Raw genomic sequence first — 21089 nt, 5'->3', positions numbered from 1 at the left:
TATTAGACCTCAATACCCCGTCCGGTATGAAGGTGAAGCGGGTCGTCCCCATACCCCGTCCGGTATGAGTACCAAATAACCAAGTCTCCATACTCCGTCCAGTATGAGACAACGTTCATGGTAGGGTTTGCTATGAACCCGGTCCGTCCACCATCTCCTAAGATACCTAATGAAGCTGTCATCTTATTTGTTTATTATATCACACCCCTTTCCCGTTTTCCCTTAGTCTTCGTTATCAAATCAAACATAATCGCATAAACAATGAACATACATATGGTAATGCAATCATATCTTAAATTTCAAAATCAAGTAGTGGTCAAGTAAGGCAGTAATACATGCATTTAAACCATAAAATATATAAACCAGATATCATCATGCTTTTAAGATGTAAAATAAATTAACAGAAGTCAACAGAGAACAATGTCCGATTCGGGCTCCACTAGCAATCCGTAATTAATTATGCACATCTATTTAATTTGTACAAAATACCGTATTATTATTTATTCAAACTTCAATTCCATGATAGGAAATAGGGTGAGGGGTCCTTATTTGGTTTGACGTCGAAAAGCTAAATGACTTACTTCGCCTACGGGCGGGACCTGGATTCCCTGAATTTTTCTTCGGGAACTGAAACACGCTTACGGTACCTACAAATGTCACAAATAACCCAAAAATCAGACCCAGGGCCTACTCGGGCAATTTCAGAAATCTGGCACGGCAGCTCCGCCGTGCTCCGGCGACAGTGCTGCCGCAAGAGATCTGCATTGGGTTGGCTATTTTCGGCCGAATTCAGCCAAACTTGCATCGGTTCCTGTGAGAAAACACACTTAAGGCTCTCGGTTGGCCGAAAAAACGTAGAAAATTGAAACTCACTAGCAGCGGGGCTCCCTAGTGCGGCGACTCCTCTGACTCACTTTGCGGTTGGGCATTTTGCTCCTGTCAACCTGTAGAGAAGGAAACGGTGATCACAATGGTGAAAAAATTACACGAAACAAGAATCTGAGAGGGCCTCATCGGAGGTGGTTTGTGAAATTTTCCGCGACGGTGACACCGAGCTTTGGCGACGTTTTTCGGCCAATTGGCCGGTTCTTTCTCTCCGATTTCATGTAAGAGGAAATTTTTTTACCTTTTTTGGCAATCGAAAAAGGTTTCTGTGCAGCGGCGGGCAGCGGCAGTTGGCTCCGCGGCGAGTGGTGGCATTCGGCTCCCCGGCAGCCGGGTTGTCTTCCTCGACGGGGGGCTCTGGCGATTAGAGTTAGGGTTTGGGTGCAGATGGGGTTATTTATACCCATTCGCTGTTGATCTAGGCTATCCATCGCTTTTAATCTGGACTGTCTGATCGCGATTAAATAAGAAGTGAATCTGAGCTGTCATCGCGATTCAATTTGAGCCCTCCGTACGCGATTCAATCTGGACCGTCCGTGTGCGATTCAATATGGACCGTCTGTGCGCGCGGGAATGGACCTCAGCCGTTCAACTGCGCGTATGTGGATCACCCACGTGGCTCCCTTTTGCGTGGCCTCCTGCGTCAGCGCCTCTGCCACCTGGTGCGTTCTGGTTGGTCGGGGCTAATGAACGGGCATCTGACGTGGTGTAATTTTTTTAAATTGTGTTTTGACCCCCGATTTTCGATTTTTCTTTCAAAAATACATTCAGAACCTAAATTTTCACCATTTTTTCCCAAAATTATTTTCAATTAAATCCTTAACTAATTTTTTCACATTTTTTAGTTAGAGAAAACAACAGGGCTAAAGTACTTGATAATGAGAAAATTTACCGTGAGAGAAAAAACACTAAACGATTTTTTTATTAATTTGTAAATGGCTCTTCATTAGGAGGATTGAATACAACTTTCTTGCTAAAATAATCTACAGTGGTGTGCTATGTCGCTAGCCAGTTCATTTTTAAAATTACATCAAAGTCCCCTATGTCTAATTCTATTAGGTCCACACTCAATTTCCTATCTACTATATCTATGACACAGGCTCTGTATACCGCTTCTCCCAATAGTGTCATACTCCCAGTAGTAGACACAAACAACACAGAATCAAGTTTATTAGGTAATACATTAAATTTTGATGCAAAAATAGGTGAAACAAATGAATGTGATGCACCAGTATCAATCAAAACATGAGCAAGATAGTTACAGATAGTGTACATACCCTGTACCACGTCCGAGTTAGCTTCTGTATCCTACTGGGTGAGATTGTAAGATCTACTCTGGATAGGAGATCTATCCTGATTCTGGTTCTTTGAGCACTCTCTCGCATAATGTTGGGCACTACCACATATGCGACAGGTGTTGTTGAAGTGATAGTAGGGTCGGTTCTCATGATCCCTGCCATAATGCTGACAGATCTTACTGCGTCCTACCACTAGAGCCTGAGGGGGAGCTTGGATCACCGGCTTGGGCCTCTTGTTCTATTGAACAGACGCAGTAGGCTCTGGTCTGTGGGGTAGAGCTGAGGGTTTGAGGTTCTCTACTGCCTGTGAGAGGGTGCAGAAGCTCCTCTCCACTAGCTGTGTCTTGGCCAGAACGGCCAAATAAGTACTGAGCTCCAGCACAAACAAATACTATCTGATCTCTTGGCGGAGACCCCACTCGAACCTTCTAGCCTTTCTGCCTTCATCCAACAATGTCTTAGGGGAATATTGGCCCAACTCTAGAAACTTGCGAGCATATTCTGACACAGTCATGTTCTCCTGGGCCAACTGTACAAACTCTATCTCCTTTAGATGTCAGAGATGCTCTGGAAGGTATTCTGTATAAAAAGCCACCATGAACTATTCCCAAGTAATTGGAACAGGTAGGATGGTCTGTTTGAGTTCCCACCAGCGATCTGCTTCTCCCACTAGCATGCAGGTAGCAAGGGTGACTTTCTATTGTCACTCTCAGGGTCTTGAAGGCCTTCTCTATCTCTGCTAACCAGTACTCAGCATCTTTAAAAGAGAATCACCCTGCAAAAGTAGATGGGTTTAATCTTTTATACCTCTCTATGTAGTTTGGGTCAATCATGGAAAGAGCTGGGTCCCGTGGAAGAAGGACTGGGCCATACTCAGGATGGACTGGGTGGCCCTGCGGTGGTACTTGCTGATATGGTGGGGGCACCGGATTATACTGTGGCGGTACTAAGTGGTACTGTAGCTGGGGCACTGGATCATACTGTGGTGGTATCGGGTGGTACTGTGGAGGAGTAAGGTCGTATCGGGGTGGCTCGGGATCCTCTCGTTGCAGGGGTGGCTCAACCTATGGTAGTGTAGGAGGATTAGGTAGCTCCCTCCTTTCCTCCCGGCCCTGCTGGGCAGCAATGAGTCTCTCTAATATCTTAAATATCCAATCAACATCTTCTCTAAACGAGCCATCCGGGGTTGCTCAGTTTAGTGGGGTCTTCTTCTCTTCATCTATTCGTACCTGCATTTCACAAGGAGTGGTTGAGTGATAATCCATTATTTTCGTGTTCCCTAAGAATTTTGTGTAAGGAATGGCTCCGAGGAACGCGGCTCTGATACCAACTGCAATGGCCCCAAAAATCCAAAAGAAATAGATAATAACTTAAGTGCGGAAGCAAAATAAAAGGGTTAAGGTTTACATTCCTTACACAATAACTTAAAAGTACTAAACAACATTACGGAATTTACTCTTTTAAAAGAAACATAAGAAATAAGGAAATAAACAGAAAAGAGAAAATATTGAGCATCTACTCACAGTCTTCTTGCGGATAGGGCTCTGAAACCTAATCTTCTTGATCTGAAATGGTTAAACAAGGAATGAGCTACACTAGCCCAGTAATGATATCACACCATATCACCGACACAGAAATAATGTGGGTATAAAACAAAAACAACTAATGGAGCACTAAATTTAGTAAATTCATTTATCAATCATAAAATCATTCACCGCTCACTTACCGTAACAAGATTTTCAAAAACCAACTTATAGAGTCAATAACATAACACACAATATAATTTCATATGCAATCAGTCGGAACAACAACATAGTACATATCATAAATATATACACATCGTCAAATAAGCAAACAATAACTGTCATCTTTTCACCAGCCTACTAGTATCCATGGAGGATCATAGGAATGTCTCCGCTATACGTAAACCCTTTCCTTTAACAATCTCAATTACGGGCCATTCTCATACTCCGTCCAGTATGAGCGCCAATTTATTAAACCTCAATACCCCGTTCGGTATGAGGGTGAAGTGAGCCGTCCTCATACTCCGTTCGGTATGAGCGCCAAATTATCAAGTCTTCATACCCCGTCCGGTATGAGACAACGTTTACGGTAGGGTTCTCTATGTACGCGGTCTGTCCATCATCTCTCAGGATATCCAATAAGACTGTCATTCCATCTGTTTATTTAATCACACAACTTTTTCATTTTTCTTTAGTCTCCATTTTTCAAATCAACTATGATCACATAAGCAAATAAACATGCATCAGGGAATGCAATCATATCTCAATTTTTTAATCAAATAGTAGTCATGTAAGACAACAATTCATGCATTAAAATAATAAAATTAATAAACCAGATACTATCATACTTTTAGACTGTAAAATAAATCAACAGAAATCAACAAAGAACAATTTTCGATTCGGGCTCAATTAGCAATCTGTAATTAATTATGCACATTTATTCAATTTGCACAAATACCATATTATCATTGATTTAGACTTCAATTATATGATAGAGAATAGGGTGAGGGATCCTTACTCGATTTGACATCCGAAAAGCTAAACTATTTACTGCGCCCACGGGAGGACCTTAGGTTCTCTGAATTTTTCTCCAGGAATCAAAACGCACTAATAGTACCTACAAATATTTAAAATAAACTCAAAATCAGTCCCAAGGCGCAGTTGGCCAATTTTGGAATTCTGCCACGGCGGCTATGCCGTGCTCCGGCAATGGCGGTGCCGACCGCAGTGATGGTCCGCCTCGGGTTGGCTGTTTTCAGCTGAATTCGGTCGATTTTACATCGATCCTTGTGAGAAAATACGTTAAAGGGTCTTGGTTGGCCGAAAAAATACAAAAAATTAAAACTCACCGGCAGTGGGGCTCTCTGATGCGGCGACTCCTCTGGCTCACGTTGCGGTTGGGTGTTTTGCTCTTGTCAACCTGTAGAGAAGAACGTGGTGATCACAACGGTGGAAAAATTACACATAACGTAAATCGGGAAGGGCCTCATTGGAGGCATTTTGTGAAATTTCCCGCGGCATCACCGCCGGGCTTTGCCTGCATTTTTGGGTCAATTGGCCGGTCTTTTTGCTCTGATTTGGCCATAGGTGAGTTTAAAATTAAATTTTGTTCAAAATGAAATTTTTTTACCTTTTTTGGCGATCGAAAAGGGTTCCGGTGTGGCGGTAGGTGGCGGCAGTTTTCTCCCCGGCGGCTGGGTTGTCTTCTCCGGCGAGGGGGGCTAGCGGCTAGAGTTAGGGTTTGGTGCGGATAGGGTTATTTATATCCGTCTGTTTTTTATCTGGGCCGTCCATCACGTTTGATCTGAGCCATTCATCGCGATCTAATCTGGATCGTCCATCGCATCCACTTTGGGCTGTCCGATCGCGTTTGAATCTAGTCATTCGATCGCGTTTGGGAGGGAGCGCATCCAGGCTGTCCATGCGCGCAAGAATAGACTTGGGTCGTTCGATCGCAGGCACATAGATCCCCTGCGTGGCTTCCCGTGTAGCACCGCGTCAGTAAAAGTTGCCATGTGGCGCGTTCTAGTTCGTTGGAGCTACTGACCGAGCGTCCCACGTGGCAGAACTTTTTCAAATTATACTTTGACCCCTGGTTTCTAATTTTTCTTTCAAAAATACTCTCAAAATCTAAATTTTTACCCCTTTTTCCCAAAATTATTTCTAATTTCATCCTCATTCAATTTTTACTTCATTTTTACCCCAAATAAAATAAAATAAAATAAATTAAATTAATAAAAAATTATTTTTATTAATTATTTAATTGCACACAAATTTTTTATTTATTTTATTTTATTATTTTTTTGTGTGGGTGTTACAGACTCTCTGTTCGGTAATTACCCCAAGAGTCGTGAATGTCTTCTCTGTCTTAACTAACAAGTAATCGATCTCTTCAAATGAGGATGCTCCTATAAAAGTAAATGAGTTTAGTCTTTTATATCTCTCAATGTAGTCTAGGTCCATCATGAGAGGAACTGGGTCCCATGGAAGAGGGACTAGATTGTGCTGGGGATAGACCAAATGACCTTGTGGTGGTACTGGATGATACAGTGGGGGCACCGAATTGTACTGTGGTGGTGCCGGGTAATGTGGTTAGGGCACCAGGCTATACTGTGATGGTGTTAGGTGATACGGTGGGCACTGTATCATAATGTGGTGGTGCCGGATGGTACTGTGGAGGAGTAGAGTCATACTGGGGTGGCTCAGGATCCTTCCACTACAGGGGTGGCTTAAGATCCTCCCACTACAGGGGTGGGTCAACCTGTGGCAGTGGGGGAAGGTCAAGTAGCTCCCTCCTTTCCTTCCGGGCCTGCTGGGCAACGATGAGTCTCTCTAGCATTTTAAATAGTCGGTCAATATCCTCTCAAAGCGAACCCTCCCAGACTGCTCGGTTTAGTGGGGGTCTTCCTCTACTCATCTATCTGTACCTCCATTTCACAAAGATGGTTGAGTGATAATTCATTTTTTTGGTGTTTCCTAAGGTTTTTGTGTAATAAATAGTTCCGAGGAATGCAACTCTGATACTAACTGTAAACACTTGGAACTGAAAAATAGATAAAGACATGAATTGAATGGGGAAGCGAAATAATAGAGTTAGGGTTTACATTACTTACACAATAATTTAGAATATCCAATAGGACTACGGGAATGATCATTCTAAAAGAACAAGTAAAAAATCGAAGAAATAAATAAAAAGTAAATAATTAGGTATCCTAGGACGACCTTCACTAGCCTTTGAAGAGAGTCCGGCTGGTGAACTATTCACAATCCCCTTGTTGATCAAGATCTGGATCTTTGTCCTCTTGATATGAAATGGTTAATGAAGGGGTGAGCTACACTAGCCTAGTAAGAATATTACACTACTCACCGATACAGAAATAAAGATTGGTAAAAATCATAAAAATAACTAATGGAGCTCTTAATTTAAGTAAATTCATTCATCATAAGTAAAATCATTTATTGCATACTTACCGTTGCAAGATTTCTAAAACTGACCTATAGAGATAATAGCTCAACAACATCATAATCTCATATTCAAATAAGCAAGAATAACAACTTTCTCTTTTTATTTGCTTACTGGTATTCATGGGGGTCCATGGGGATGTCCCACTACGCGTGAACCAACATCCAACCCTGTCAACTAACCGATCGTCCCATATCCTGTCTGGTATGAGCGCTAAAAATACTAATCTTCGATACCCCGTCTGGTATGAGGCGACATTCACAGTAGGATTTCTTATGTATCCGGTCCATCCATCATCTCATAGGATATCCAGTAAGGCTACAATTCATTCATTCACTTAACCAATCAATTTTCTGTTTATATTTAATTTTTAATTTCACAATTTAACCATAAATCAACACAAGACAAACAATACATACATCAATGAAATATAGCTGAATCATTTTATTAATTCTAGTATATTATCATGCACTTAAAGTTGTAAAATCAAACAATCGGTTAAACAAGTCAACAATAATAAATAACTAGTTCTACCACCATTAGTAACATGTAATTAATTCTCGATACTTTCTAAATTACGCAAAATACCGTATTATTGATAATTAGACTTCAATTCTATAACAGAGAATAAGGTGAGAGATTCTTACCCGAATCGGTGTCCGAAATACTGAACTTTTTACTGCGCCTACTAGCGATCTTCAAGTTTATTGAATTTTCTTGTATAGGTAAAAACACACTTCACATACCTAAAAATACCAAAAAAAAACCCAAAATAAGTGTTAAAAACCTTTTCTAGCTAATTTTAAAATTCCGACACGGCGGTACTGCCGTGCTCCAGTGACGGCACTGCCCGCGGCAGTGGTTTGCCTCAGACTAGCCCTTTTTGGCTAGTTTTGGCTGATTTCAGCTAGTTTTATATTCATCCCTATGAGAAAACACGTTAAGGGACCTCAGTTGGCCGAAAAAAGTTGAGAAACAAAAATTTACCGACAGCAAAATTTTTTGATGCGGCGGCTCTGCTTGCTCACCTTAGTGGCTGGACATTTTTTTTCGGTCAATCTGTAGAAAACAGAATGTGAACATAATTGTGGAAAAATCGCACGAAATGGGAAACGGGAAGGGGGCTCATCAGAGGCGATTTTTGATTTTTCTCGTGGGGTTGCTGCTGGACTTCACTGCAGTTTCTGGCTCATTCGCAGTTTATTTTGCTCTGATTTGGCTATGGGGGTGTTCAAAATCAAATTTCGAGCGAATATGAGAATTTTTACCTTTTTTGGCAGTCAGGGGTGGCTCCGGCACGGTGACAGGGGCGGTCGGCTCCCTTCTCTGACAACTGGTTATTCTTCTCTAGCGGGGGGCTGGCAACTAGGGTTTGGATTCGGTGTGAAGTGAGATATTTATATCTGTCTCCCTTAAATCTGGGTCATTAATCACATTTGATCTCAGCCGTTCGATCGCATTTAAAGAGAATATAAATCTGGACCGTTCATCGCGATTTGATCTCGACCGTACGATCGTGTTTAAAAAAAGAACGAATCTGGACCGTTCATCGCATTTAATCGCGATTGTTTGCTCGCACCTGAAGAGGGAACGAATATGGACCGTTCACCCGTGCGGGAACGCATCCAGGCCGTCCCATCGCGGGTACGTGAATTTCTAGCGTGGCCTCCTATGTGGCACCGAGTCAACGTGCCTTGCCACGCGGGTGCTCCAGTTCGTCGAGGTTGCTAACTGGGCAGTCTTACGTGATGCATTTTTCCTTAATTGCGTTTTGACCCCTAATTTTTTATTTTTCTTTCAAAAATACCATCCGAACCCAAATTTTCACCCTTTTTTCCTAAAATTATTTTTACTTTCATTCTCTACCTATTTTTTTTCTAATTTTACATTAAATAAAAATTTATAAATTTTAAAATTATATTTTTATATATATATTATTTAATTTTAAAATTAATCCCGGACTAAATTTCGGAATTGGGTATTACAGATTTACTTACCATTTGAATTATAAAAAATAGTCATTTTGACAAAGTCTATGTGCCAAAAGTCAAAGGTCAATATTAAAACCTCAATTAGTTTAATTAATTTTAATAGAGAGTCCATGTATCAAAAATCAAAAATCAACATTTTGATCTCGGTTAGCTAAGCTTTGTTATTTTAGTTAGATAGAGTTCGATTATTTCTAGTAATTTATTGAGCTCTTGTTTTAATCTTTGTAAGTAAGATCTAAAAAATTTCGTGATTTCACATTTAGGGTTTCTTTTTCTCTTTCTGTTATCTTTTGGCAGAGTAAATGAAGAAGAAAACTAGTCAGAAGGAACAATTGTGCTTTAATACATGTTAAATGTTATCAAGAAATCAAACTAGAGAACGACGAAGATTGAAGAACGAAGGAATACTTGCGACAAAGAAATGATGACAGACTAATCGGAAAAGAAAGGAGAAAGAAAGTAAAGTTACTTCGGGAATGAAATTTGCATCTTACTTTGATTTATGAGTTTCAGCATTTGTACACGACACTTAATCATAATTAACAACATTAATTATATTTAAGTTATAAACCAAAATAAACTAACTAACTGAACTCATCTAACCAAATTAACTAAGCTTAACTAGATGAGGTTAGCTAAACTAAGTGAGGTTAAAATATTGACTTTTGACTTTTGACATATGGATTCTCTGTTATATTTTATTTTTTCATTAAAAAAATGCTTATGAATTTCTTTTAATAAAATAATTTAGTTTCGATTTTTTTAATCTTTGATTAAATTGAATAGTCTTAGACTAAGTAATCCATTCCATAAAGTGTATGTTTGGGCCTTTGCTACTTTCTCAAAATTTTAATGCACAACTTTGGTTTGAATTCAATTTTATTTTTTTAAAAGTTTAAATTAGACTAAGCAACAACTTTATACTTATTTTAATTAATTTTTTTTTATTTTTATTTTACAGTTAGTATTCTGCATCACTTATCTTACAACAATAATTAAAAAAATAAATTTAGTCAAATACACATTTTATTTAAAACGAATTAATAGTGCATTATGAATTAAATATCATAAATTTCTCCTTTAAAAAAAACAAATCTTACATAGACTCAACGAATTTCTTTCTGTGTATATTATTTATCCAAATTCAAAACCAATAAATCTTAATCTGATTAATTAAAGAGCAAAAGAAATTCTACTTTGACTGGGTAAAGGAAAAAGGAAAGCATAAAATTAAAATGAAACAGCTAGCCAAAGGAAACACCTCAACAAATGATTTCAGTGGCTATATATATATGTATAGATGAAGATATATCTTCACAAGGCGGTATGGGTTCTGCAATGAAGAAGAGATCATGGTGGCCTGTGTGCTTTCTTGCATTATTCATTATGCTAGTTTTTGCATGGATCCTCAGAGGTACGTATATTAATAAAACTAATATTCCGTCCCTTAGCACTAAAAGATAATTTTTTAAAAAAATCAAAATTCAAATCTTTATATGTGTTTGTAAATGAATATAGAATATACTGTAGGTGATTTTGGTTGTATATATGAACTCTGTGAGCATAAATTTTTTATTATGGTGTGTAAGCATTTTCCATCAATAAATTACTTTTTTACTTTTTTCAATATATATATATATATCTATATATATATACATATTGTAGGTGATGAGATGAAGTTGATGGATGGAGAAATTGGCGCAGCATCAAGATCAGTGAAACACACAATCAGGAAACTGATGGACATACCAAAACCTCGAAGGATCGATTTCAGACCTCCGCCACCAGCTCCATGGCGTCCGGAGCCACCAAGGCCTGTGGGCATAAATGTTTGATTGTGGTGTATAAGCTTTTTCTATCAATAAATTATTTTTTATTTTCCATCAAATAAATTGTTATTAATTATAAAATAAAAACAAAAATTATTATTAACCTTCTTCTATCCAATTTTTAAAATTTTAAAATTTAATTAATCTCTAGATGAATACAATAATTTTTTTAAAAAAATTAAGAATAGAAAAAGATCGGGACCATGGTGCCACCATCAAAGAGGTCAAGCATATAGATCTTTCTTCTTCAAAACAATAAGCGGTTTTTTTTATATACTAAAAATAACAAAGAAAGAGATTCATCAAAAAAGAAAATAGCACAGTAGACAATAAAATACATACGTTATAGAAATTTTTCTTATGTTTATTTTCATCAATTCAACATGTGCTTATATGCAAATAGTCCTAATTTTAATATATTAGACTCTAAATCCAAATAAAATTAAATACAAAAGTTTGAGTAGCAAACTATCTAAAACAACATGAACTCAAGTCAAAATTAGATTTTAAAGCTTATCCTAGTGGCATGAAATGCCACTCACTATACAGGAGATTGAGTCGCATGCAGGGTGGGGGTGTGTGCTTATGTCGCATACACTAACCATGTCCATAGAAGACACATCCTTGTGCGAGAGATACGTACGTTGTCTCTCCACACAAGACACATCTTTTAAGTATGCACCTGTACACACAATGCATCTAGTGTAGGTGTTGGCAAAATAACATGTTTGTGCTACTTTGTTCCTCCATGCTTCCAGCTTCAATTTAAGTTTTCTTCAATGCCTTTGGCATTTTTTAGTGTTGTAAAAAATTTTAAAGGTGGAATTAGACAATTAATTGATTTCTTAAATTCTTTTCAATTTATTTTAAAATTTCATGTCCAATTTGGATCCCATACATTATCTCACCACGAAGTTATTGAGAAGGGTAGCAGTTGCTAACACTCCTGTTGAAGTTTTTTTGTTACAATCCCTATTCCAATAAATTAAAATTTCACCAACCTTTGCACCGACTTTATAGTATATCATTGTTGGATTCTCCAAACTTTTGGCATGATTAAAGAGATTTGGTGTCATTTAATGGGTAATACTGGTGTCTGGGAGCCATACTTGTTGAGATCACAGAGGGAACTGAAGTGAGCCAATAATTGAATTTAGAACCCTAAAGAGATGGATTGTGTTGATTTACCTACATGGTGTAAATTTTTATTTGAATATGGGGGAATAATAGAGTGTGATAATGAGAACCAAGATTCCAAAAAGTTACTATATTGAATTCCGTAGGATTCTCAACTATCTCATGTACAATTTCCTTCTTTAGGTAGAAATCTCTCATCTCAAACTCCTTTCCATTATCACTACGAATAATTTATATTTTCACACTGAGTTGGTATCTCCATAAAAGCACAGAAGCCTTATAAAACAGAACCTTCCTTTGATTTGGCCTTGAATAAAAAGACCTAAAAATATTTACTAAACTCATCCATAATAAAAATAAAATATATATCCATCATATGAAAGTTTATTATAAGATCTGCAAATATCACAGTAAATAAGATCAAAACAATATTTTGACTTATGTTAACTAAAGGGGAATGGAAATTTAATAAGCTTTATAAGAGAACAAATATAACATGATTCATGCTTAACATTTTTTAAAATATGTTAAAAGAAATCTAACCTATATAGTGCAGAATATCCCAGACGATAGTACCACAAATCAAAACTCTCTCCTAAATTAAGTTCAGGTTCTACATTTGTGAATGAAACCCATTTATCTTCAGCAAGAACAGGTCACGTCTTGTTGTAGCTAGTATAATATGACTTGCACCAAATGTGTTGAAGAGTAGTTATGTCGCATTAAAGTCATCAATTATGCATACTATTCCTGCCTAATCACAACCTACTTTATTGTATATATCCTTCAAGTATTAAGGATGATGAAACTTGATTAACACTCAATGCCTTCATCTTCTCATGTAGTTTTTGTCCTTTTAGGTATCCATGCAATTTATCGCAACCTTTATGCTATGGCCAAATATGCTAGAACGCGAACATACAAGTTTATTTGAATTTGCCTTAAAACACCATTCAACTTAGTGATATACCATTTTACTGTGCAAGCAATAATATCTCTGTTGATTTGAACTAGGGCCCTTGTGGTTGTGTTCAAGTATTTGATGTTATAAGCCAAGGCTATGTTAGGTGAATTACCTAGAGACATTTCTCTATGTTTCTCTTCTTGTTACACAATTGGGTACACCTTATTCAAATTAAGGAATAATTTAATTAGTAGTATTTGTATTTCTTTATTTTTATACGATTCGTTCAATTCTATTAGAAACTTTATCATCAATTCTCTCTGTTAGTACTCTACTATATATTTTAAGTCTCCAGATGTACAGTTTGGAATCATTTCATAGTTAAGCAATTATTCAAAAAGTGCTTTGAATTTTAAGAAATAAGTATCTATAGTCTTATGGTTTTATACATGATTTTGGTTATCGATTGCTTTACCTCACAGATCTTGATAGCATTGTTTGTGCATGTCTTTACTCCAACTCAGTCCAAAATTGATAAGTTGTATCAGCATAAATGTGTTATATTTGTTATCTATAGATAATGCTTTTTGTATCCAAATAATAACAAAATTTTTGCACTGAAGCTAGTGTTTTATGAGTGGATTGCTTGCATATATATTAACTTTAAACTTCTATTGATAAAACCTAGTTTATTCTTAATTTTCATGGTAACTTCCTGGGCCTCGCCCATATTTAATAGTTATTAGAGTCCAGTAGTCATTTCCCAAGCAAGGGTCCTGAGATTATGTTGGCTTCATACAAACGACTTGGATAAGAAGGATCGAAGATTATTCCACTCAATGAAGGTGGGTTTTAAACAGAGTTTAAGTTGAAGTTTTTGTTCTCCATTATTAACTCATATACCATAAAAGATCTTGTAATCAACCAAAAAATGAAGAAGAAGATGAAGATGATTTTAGAGGATAAGAAACCCTAATCGATTGCCTTTAAATTTTTCCCTTTCTTCTTATTATCATTGATAGAAAAAAAGAAGAATATATATGGGGAACCGATGTACCTATATTACATACCCATATATGAGCATATTTCTTCCCAACCCTAAATGCAAATAGTGTAATTTGTATAAATACATAATCCATCATATACTCACACACATGTGAATCCCCTATGGAGCTCTACCACCCACTTTGTGTTGCTCGGAGCTCTACGAGTCAGCTTTTTTTTTACAATTAATAATCATCGAAAATCTTCAACAATGTTCCTCATCTCACATATTATATTCTTATTTTTTCTAATTCTCCCAATTTTCTTCAAGATAATCCTGTCAGCTACTTCGTTGTCGAGAACTACTTTATTGACTTAGATGAACATGTCATGTCGTAACTCACCCTCCCCTAAAAAAAACCAAATTTTCTTTTCCTTTTTATTATTTTAATTGAATGAAATATACTACTATCCTATTAGAAGAAAAATTAGTGTTAATTTGTAGATTAACAGAAGCAAGAAATTTATTTTTGAAAAGTCTAATTTTTATTGAATTCCAACTTTAAATATAAAGACTTACACCAGCACTGAAATACAAAAAAATGGCAAAAAAATTTGTTAATATCTCTGAAAAATATCAGCTACTTTTGCAACAGAAATATAAATTTAAATTCCCTAAAAATCAGCTAAAGACTAGGACTAACTTCAACAGATATTGAGATAAATCAACATCTCCTCCTAGATTAGGAGCTGCAAACTACCAGCTTTTCTCAAAGAAATTCAAATCTATTAGCATGAAATGACTTGGTAAAAATATCTCCAGCTAACTCTTTGTTTTTGCAATAAACTAACATGAGTTCACCATTTCTTTGCACACTCCTTAGAAAATAAAACTTAATATTAAAATACTTAGTTCTTCCATGAAACACTGGATTTTTGGATACAGTTATGGCAGCTTGATTATCCACAAAAAGCTCAGTATTTTCTTCTTACTCCAGCTACAAATCGATTAAAATTTTCCTTAGCTATAGTGTTTGATTAACAATAGCAACAGCTGCTACAAATTTTGCTTCAGCTATTGATTGTGCCACTATTTCTTGTTTCTTTGAGCATCATTAAAAACAACCTGATCCAAATGTGAAACAGTACCGAGAACTACTTTTCATATCATCAACTGATTCGGTCCAATCGCTATCAGAATATCTATGAAGCTTGAAATTTTGACTTTTGCTAAATTTGATGCCATAAGTTAAAGCTCCTTTAAGATACCTAACCACTCTTTTAGCAGCCATCATATGCAACTCACTAGCACAATTCAAAAATATGGATAAAACACTCACATGAAACAAGATATCTAGCCTTGCTGCTGTGAGATACATTAAACATCAAATTAAGCTTCTGTATATTCCTTCATCAACAAGTTTAGATTCATCTTCTTTATGTAGCTTCTCCTTTTTATTCATAGGAGTCTTCACACTATTGCATTTTTCCATTTTAAACCTTTTTAAAATCTCCTTCAGATATTTTTTTTTGACAAATGAAGACTTCATTTTGCATTTGTTTAATCTCCATACCTAAAAATAAGTCATCTCTCTAAGGTCTGTCATCTCAAAGACCTTCATCATCTCTTTCTTGAATCTTTTATTCTGTACAACATTATTTCTAGTGACAAGTAAATCATCTATATAAAGAGAAATGATAACTATATTAGAGCCAACTTTCTTGACATAAAGAGTTGATTCACTTAAACTCTTTTCAAAGCCTAAGTTGAGCAAATGTTAATCTATCTTGCTATACCAAGCTCTAGGAGCCTGCTTCAGTCCGTAGAGAGCTTTCTTTAATAAATAGACTTTTTCTTCATTTCTCGGTACACTGAAACCTTGTGGCTGCTCAACATAAATTTCTTCTTATAGTATACCATTCAAGAAGGCATAATTCACATCCATTTAAAAAGATCTTCCATCCCTTTTGTGCTACTAAAGCCAAAAGCATTCTAATTGTATCCAATCTGGCCACTGGGGTAAAAGTTTTAGAAAAATCTACACCCCAAACTTGTGTGTAGAATGTTCATATATATGAATGTATAAATATAAATATATGTATGTATACTTACATTAGGAAAAACTTAGTCTTTTATACATATGTATACTTACATTAGGGACAACTTAGTCTTTTCTCAAGTGATTAGGACAGTTGATATTGTTAGGACAGCTGGGTGCTCTCTCCACTAATTTTTTAACATCTTTTAACCGCTTTTGTCTTGGCCAAAAACCTATATGTTTGGTATATTTGTACCCATGAAAATAGTAAGAAAATTAGAGGATTTTTTCCTTGTCTCACAGACTTTCTCTCCTTGATTACTTCATGGTATCAGAGCCACAACTCTAATCTAAAATCTTTCATCATCCAACTCAAGCCGAAATGGCCATGGATGAGCAAAACTCCTCTCATATTGATCATGTCTCGGGTTCCTTCAATCCAATACCTATCAACCATTCTCACATTGACCAGACACCTTCATTTGTCATTAGACACAGACTGAATGGGAGTAATTATCTTTGATGGTCTTCATTCGTTCTCATGTTCATCCGAGGGAAAAGCAGGGATGAATACCTTACAGGAAAAGCTATTCAACCACCAGCGGATGATCCAAGTGCTCGTTCATGGAAGGCCGAAAATAATTTAGTAAGTAATGTCTTGGTTAGTCAACTCAATGACAACAGAGATAGGAAAAATTTTCTTACTGTATGAAACCGCGCACGACATCTGGGTGGCAACACACAAGTTTTACTCCAGCCAAGACAATACCTCTGTCATATTCGAAATTGAGACTCAACTGCACGACCTGCGACAAGGGGAGCTCACTGTAACACAGTACTACAATGCACTCTCTCAGCACTGGCAGCAACTTGATGTCTTCGATGAACACTCGTGGAATTGTCCCGAAGACTGGAAACTCTTTAAAACTCACACTAAACGCACAAGGGTCTTCCAATTTTTAATGGGACTCAACAAAAACTTGGATGAGGTTCATGGTCGCGTTCTGGGTACAAATTCGCTACAAAATCTCAAAAAAGCTCTCTCTGAAGTCCGTCGAGAAGAGAGTAGAAAGAAGATCATGCTGGGTGATTTTTACACTAGCACGAACCCGACGGACACAACTTCTGCCCTTGCTGCTCAGAGGAAGTTGCTGCTCAGAAAACCTCAGCCTGGTGCCCTAAATCACGAGCATGCTTATGCTTTCGTCGGGCGTACTTCTGAAGCTGGAGGAAAAAAAGGGGGACCTTGGTGTGATTACTGCAAAAAATTGGGTCATATTAAGGATAAATGCTGGAAATTACATGGAAAGCTAGTAAATAGTAAAAATTACAAAAATAACACTCAGGGCAACATGGTAATTTCAGAAGAATTATCCCCAGCAGCTAGTACTACTGAGAGTTCTCCCTTCAGTCCAGCCCAATTAGAGGCTCTCGTGCAAATATTTTCTCAGAAAGGTGTTCTCGGTAATGCCTCCGTTGCTCAGAGAGGTAATTGTTTACTCAGTTTATTTGCTCACTCTGTGAAAAAGCAAATATGGAATATTGATTCAGGAACATCTGATCATATGACAGGAGACATTACACTCCTTCATCGGTATAGAAATGTAAAGAAATCTCATCCATCATAATTGTTGATGGAACAAGTTCTAGAGTTCCAGGAGTTGGCTCAACCACTATATCAACAAATTTGATATTTCAGTCCATTCTTTATATGCCTAATCTAGACTACAATATGCTATCTGTAAGTAAATTGTACAACAACTTGAACTGTGTTATTAAATTTGACAGTGATTCTTGTACTTTTTAGGACTTGGCCACAGAGACGATGATTGGTAATGCTAAGAAAGACTCAGAACTTTATCTTTTACTAGTCAAAATCTCACCTCTTAATAGACAAACTTTAAGTGCAGTATGTGCTAATTCAATATCTGTAGGATGTTCTAATATTGACGAATCTATTATGTTATGGCATTATAGATTAGGACATCCAAACTATATATACTGAAAAATATTTCCTGCTTTATTCAAAAATAAAAATCCAAGTTCATTTCAATATGAAGTATGTCAATTCTCTAAACATACTCGCAATTCATATCCCAATATTGCTTACAAACCCTCAAATTTTTTAGCATCTTTTAACCGCTTTTATCTTGGCCAAATACCTATATATTTGGCACATTTGTACCCATGAAAATAGTGAAGAAAATTATAGGATTTTTTTCTTGTCTCACAAACTTTCTCTCCTTGATTACTTCATTGTGTATAACCTTTTACAACCAGCCTTGTTTTGTGTTTGTTTATTGAGCCATCAGGATTTAGCTTTGTCCTAAATACCCATTTAACCCCAATTATCTTTCAATCTTGGGGCCTCTCCACTAGCTTCTAAGGCTGGTTCTTTTCTATCATCGTCAACTCCTCCTTTATTGCATCTATCCATTTTTTATCTGTTTTTGCTTCATCATATCTTGCAAGCTCAAAAACAATAATATTATATTTTTTATAAATATCTGAAAGTGATCTTATTCCCCTTATAGGTTGTTCATCTTCTAACTCATCTGGATCTAATTGCAAGATATGATATTTGATTTGAGATTCCTCATTCCAGTCCAATTGATCATGTTTAAGGAATTGAACATCTTTGCTTATCGCAATCTTCCTGGACTGAGGTTTAAAAATTTTGTAAGCTTTCGAAACTAAACTATAACCAATGAATATTTCAAGTTCAGCCTTCTCATCAAGTTTATCCCTTTTAACCTGTGAACATAAGAAAACAAATACATCCAAATATTTTACGATTTTTTAAAATAGTTTTAACACCATGTCAAACCTTAAATGGAATCTTTCTTTCCAATGCTCTTGTAGGTAATCTACTCAGCAAAAAAAAGCAGTATTTACTACTTCTACCTAGAATTTTTTTCATAGATTCTTCTCATGCAGCAAGTATCTAGTCATCTCCATGATTGTCCTATTCTTCCTCTCACTAACCCCATTTGTTGTGGAGAGTAAGGGACAATGAATTGGTGCTCAATTCCATCTTCTTCACAAAAAGAATTAAATTTTTATGATGTATATTCAGTTCCATTATCTGATCTGATTACTTGAATCTTGCAGCCACTTTGGTTTTCAATCCATTTTTTTAAACTTCAAGAAGATTCCAATAACTTTTGACTTAAACTTCATAAAATAAATGCAACACATTCTTGTTAGATCATTAATAATAACTATATAATACATGTTGCCATTTAGTGATGGAGTTGTTTGTGGTCCACAAAAATCAGTATGCGTCAGTTATAACTTCTCTCTAGCTCTCCAAGTATATGTTTTGAATGGAAGTCTAATTTACTTGCCAAATAGACAAGCCTTATAGCTTGAAACATGCTCCTCCAAGTCTGATAGTCCTTTTACCATTTCTTTTTTTTTTTTACATAAACAATAAGCTTTTGTGAAAGTGTCCCAACCTTTTATGCCACATTTCTGCTGTGCTGAGTTGAGTAGGAAATGCCACCTGCTCCTCCTCTAATGGATTTAAAGAAAATCTTTTGCCTTGCATCTTAATTTTGAATAATTCTTGACCATTTAGATCAATAATTAAACACATTTTATTTTCAAATAAAAGCTTGAACCCTTTCTCTAGCAATTCTCCAACACTGAGTAGATTTTGATCAATTTTAGGGACATACAGAACTTCATAAATAAGTTTTGTACCTGTGAAACTTTCAATTGCGATAGTCCCTTTTCCTTTTACTAATATGTATTCTCCATTTCCAATTCTTACCCTTGATGTTGCTGATTTATCAAGTTCTCTAAAGAGACTTTCATCACTTGTCATGTGATTTGTACAACCACTATCAATGAGCCAGCTATCACTTTAAATGCTGGATGTAAAGCAAGATGCAACAAATAGTTTTTCTACTTCTTGTTGATCTGCAACTTGAGTGTCTCCCTACTCCTATATCTCTTTTTCCTTACAAATAATCTCTGCATGCCCAAGCTTTTGACATTTTCTGCATTTCATATCTAGCTTCTCCAAAACTTGTAGTATAGATGATTCTTTTTGTCACAATGCTGACAAGGATGATATTTTCCTCTTTTATTTGTAGCATTGGTATTGTTCTCAGCTGATGTAGTTTCAAAGTTACTGAGACTCCCTTTTTTTCCTTTCCATTTCTTACTTCTACCTCCAGAATTCAGCCGCAACTTGGCTTGCAAAGCTCTTCCAATAGTTTCCTCTTGCCTCAACATCCTTCTTTGTTCTTGTCCCTAAAGTGCACTTAACAATCCTTCCAAACTAGTTTTTAATAGATCTTTAGAGTTTTCTAAAGAAACAATGGTGGCTTCAAATTTTTCAGACAATGATACAAGTATTTTTTGAACTATTCTACTATCAGTGAGTTCCGCTCAAAGTATTCTCACCTTGTTTGCAATGCTAATCAACCTATAAGAATAATCCTTAACAGTTTCTGCATCCTTCATATGTTACATCTCAAATTCTCTGACCAGATTCAGCACCTTCATTCCTCTAATTCTTTCATCTCCCTCATACTCATTCTTGAAAAAATCCCATATGGCTTTAGCTGAGCTACAAATCATTATTCTGCTGAAATTGGAGAAACTATAGCAAAAAGACAAGCTTTAGGTTTGGATTTTCCTGTCTTCTTCTCCTTGTGGATTTTGATCTAAGCAATGATTGGATTTTCTAGTAAAGTAGGCACTTCATTTTTTTCTTCTATAGTGTCTCATAAGTCACATGCATCCAAATAAGCTTTCGTTCTCACTACCCACACTTGGTAGTTTTCTCCATCAAACATTGGTGGAGCCATGGCTTGAAAAGAACTCTCACCTTCCACTGTTTTAATGGTATTTTTCAAAAGTAGATTTGTTTGTTGTTTTGGGTAAACTGTAATACTCGGAATTAATTTTAAAATATTAAAAATTAATGTATAAAATATAATTTTTAAATTTTTAAATTTTTATTTAATGTAAAAATTAAGAAAAATAGGTGGAAGATGAAATTAAAAATAATTTTGGAAAAAAAT

The 21089-nt window shown here is 36.2% G+C and overlaps 1 protein-coding gene and 1 pseudogene across 1 annotated transcript; one reads left to right on the top strand and one right to left on the bottom strand.

Annotated features, from left to right (window-relative positions):
• Nucleotides 1–16435: 16435 nt before the first annotated feature.
• On the top strand, nt 16436–17681 carry LOC148265806 (uncharacterized). Its single transcript, XM_088220538.1, has 2 exons — nt 16436–16562; nt 16738–17681. Exons 1-2 carry the CDS (start codon nt 16436–16438, stop codon nt 17679–17681), a joined length of 1071 nt encoding a protein of 356 aa, XP_088076664.1.
• A 754-nt stretch (nt 17682–18435) lies between these two features.
• Nucleotides 18436–20068, bottom strand: LOC148265805 (uncharacterized; annotated as a pseudogene).
• Between the last annotated feature and the right edge of the window lie 1021 nt (nt 20069–21089).

Source organism: Carica papaya, chromosome 5, assembly GCF_054855325.1.
Source record: "Carica papaya isolate Zhongbai chromosome 5, ASM5485532v1, whole genome shotgun sequence".
NCBI lineage: Eukaryota > Viridiplantae > Streptophyta > Magnoliopsida > Brassicales > Caricaceae > Carica > Carica papaya.
The sequence above is the reverse complement of the archived record's forward strand: the minus strand, read 5'-3'. Positions and strand labels throughout refer to the sequence as shown.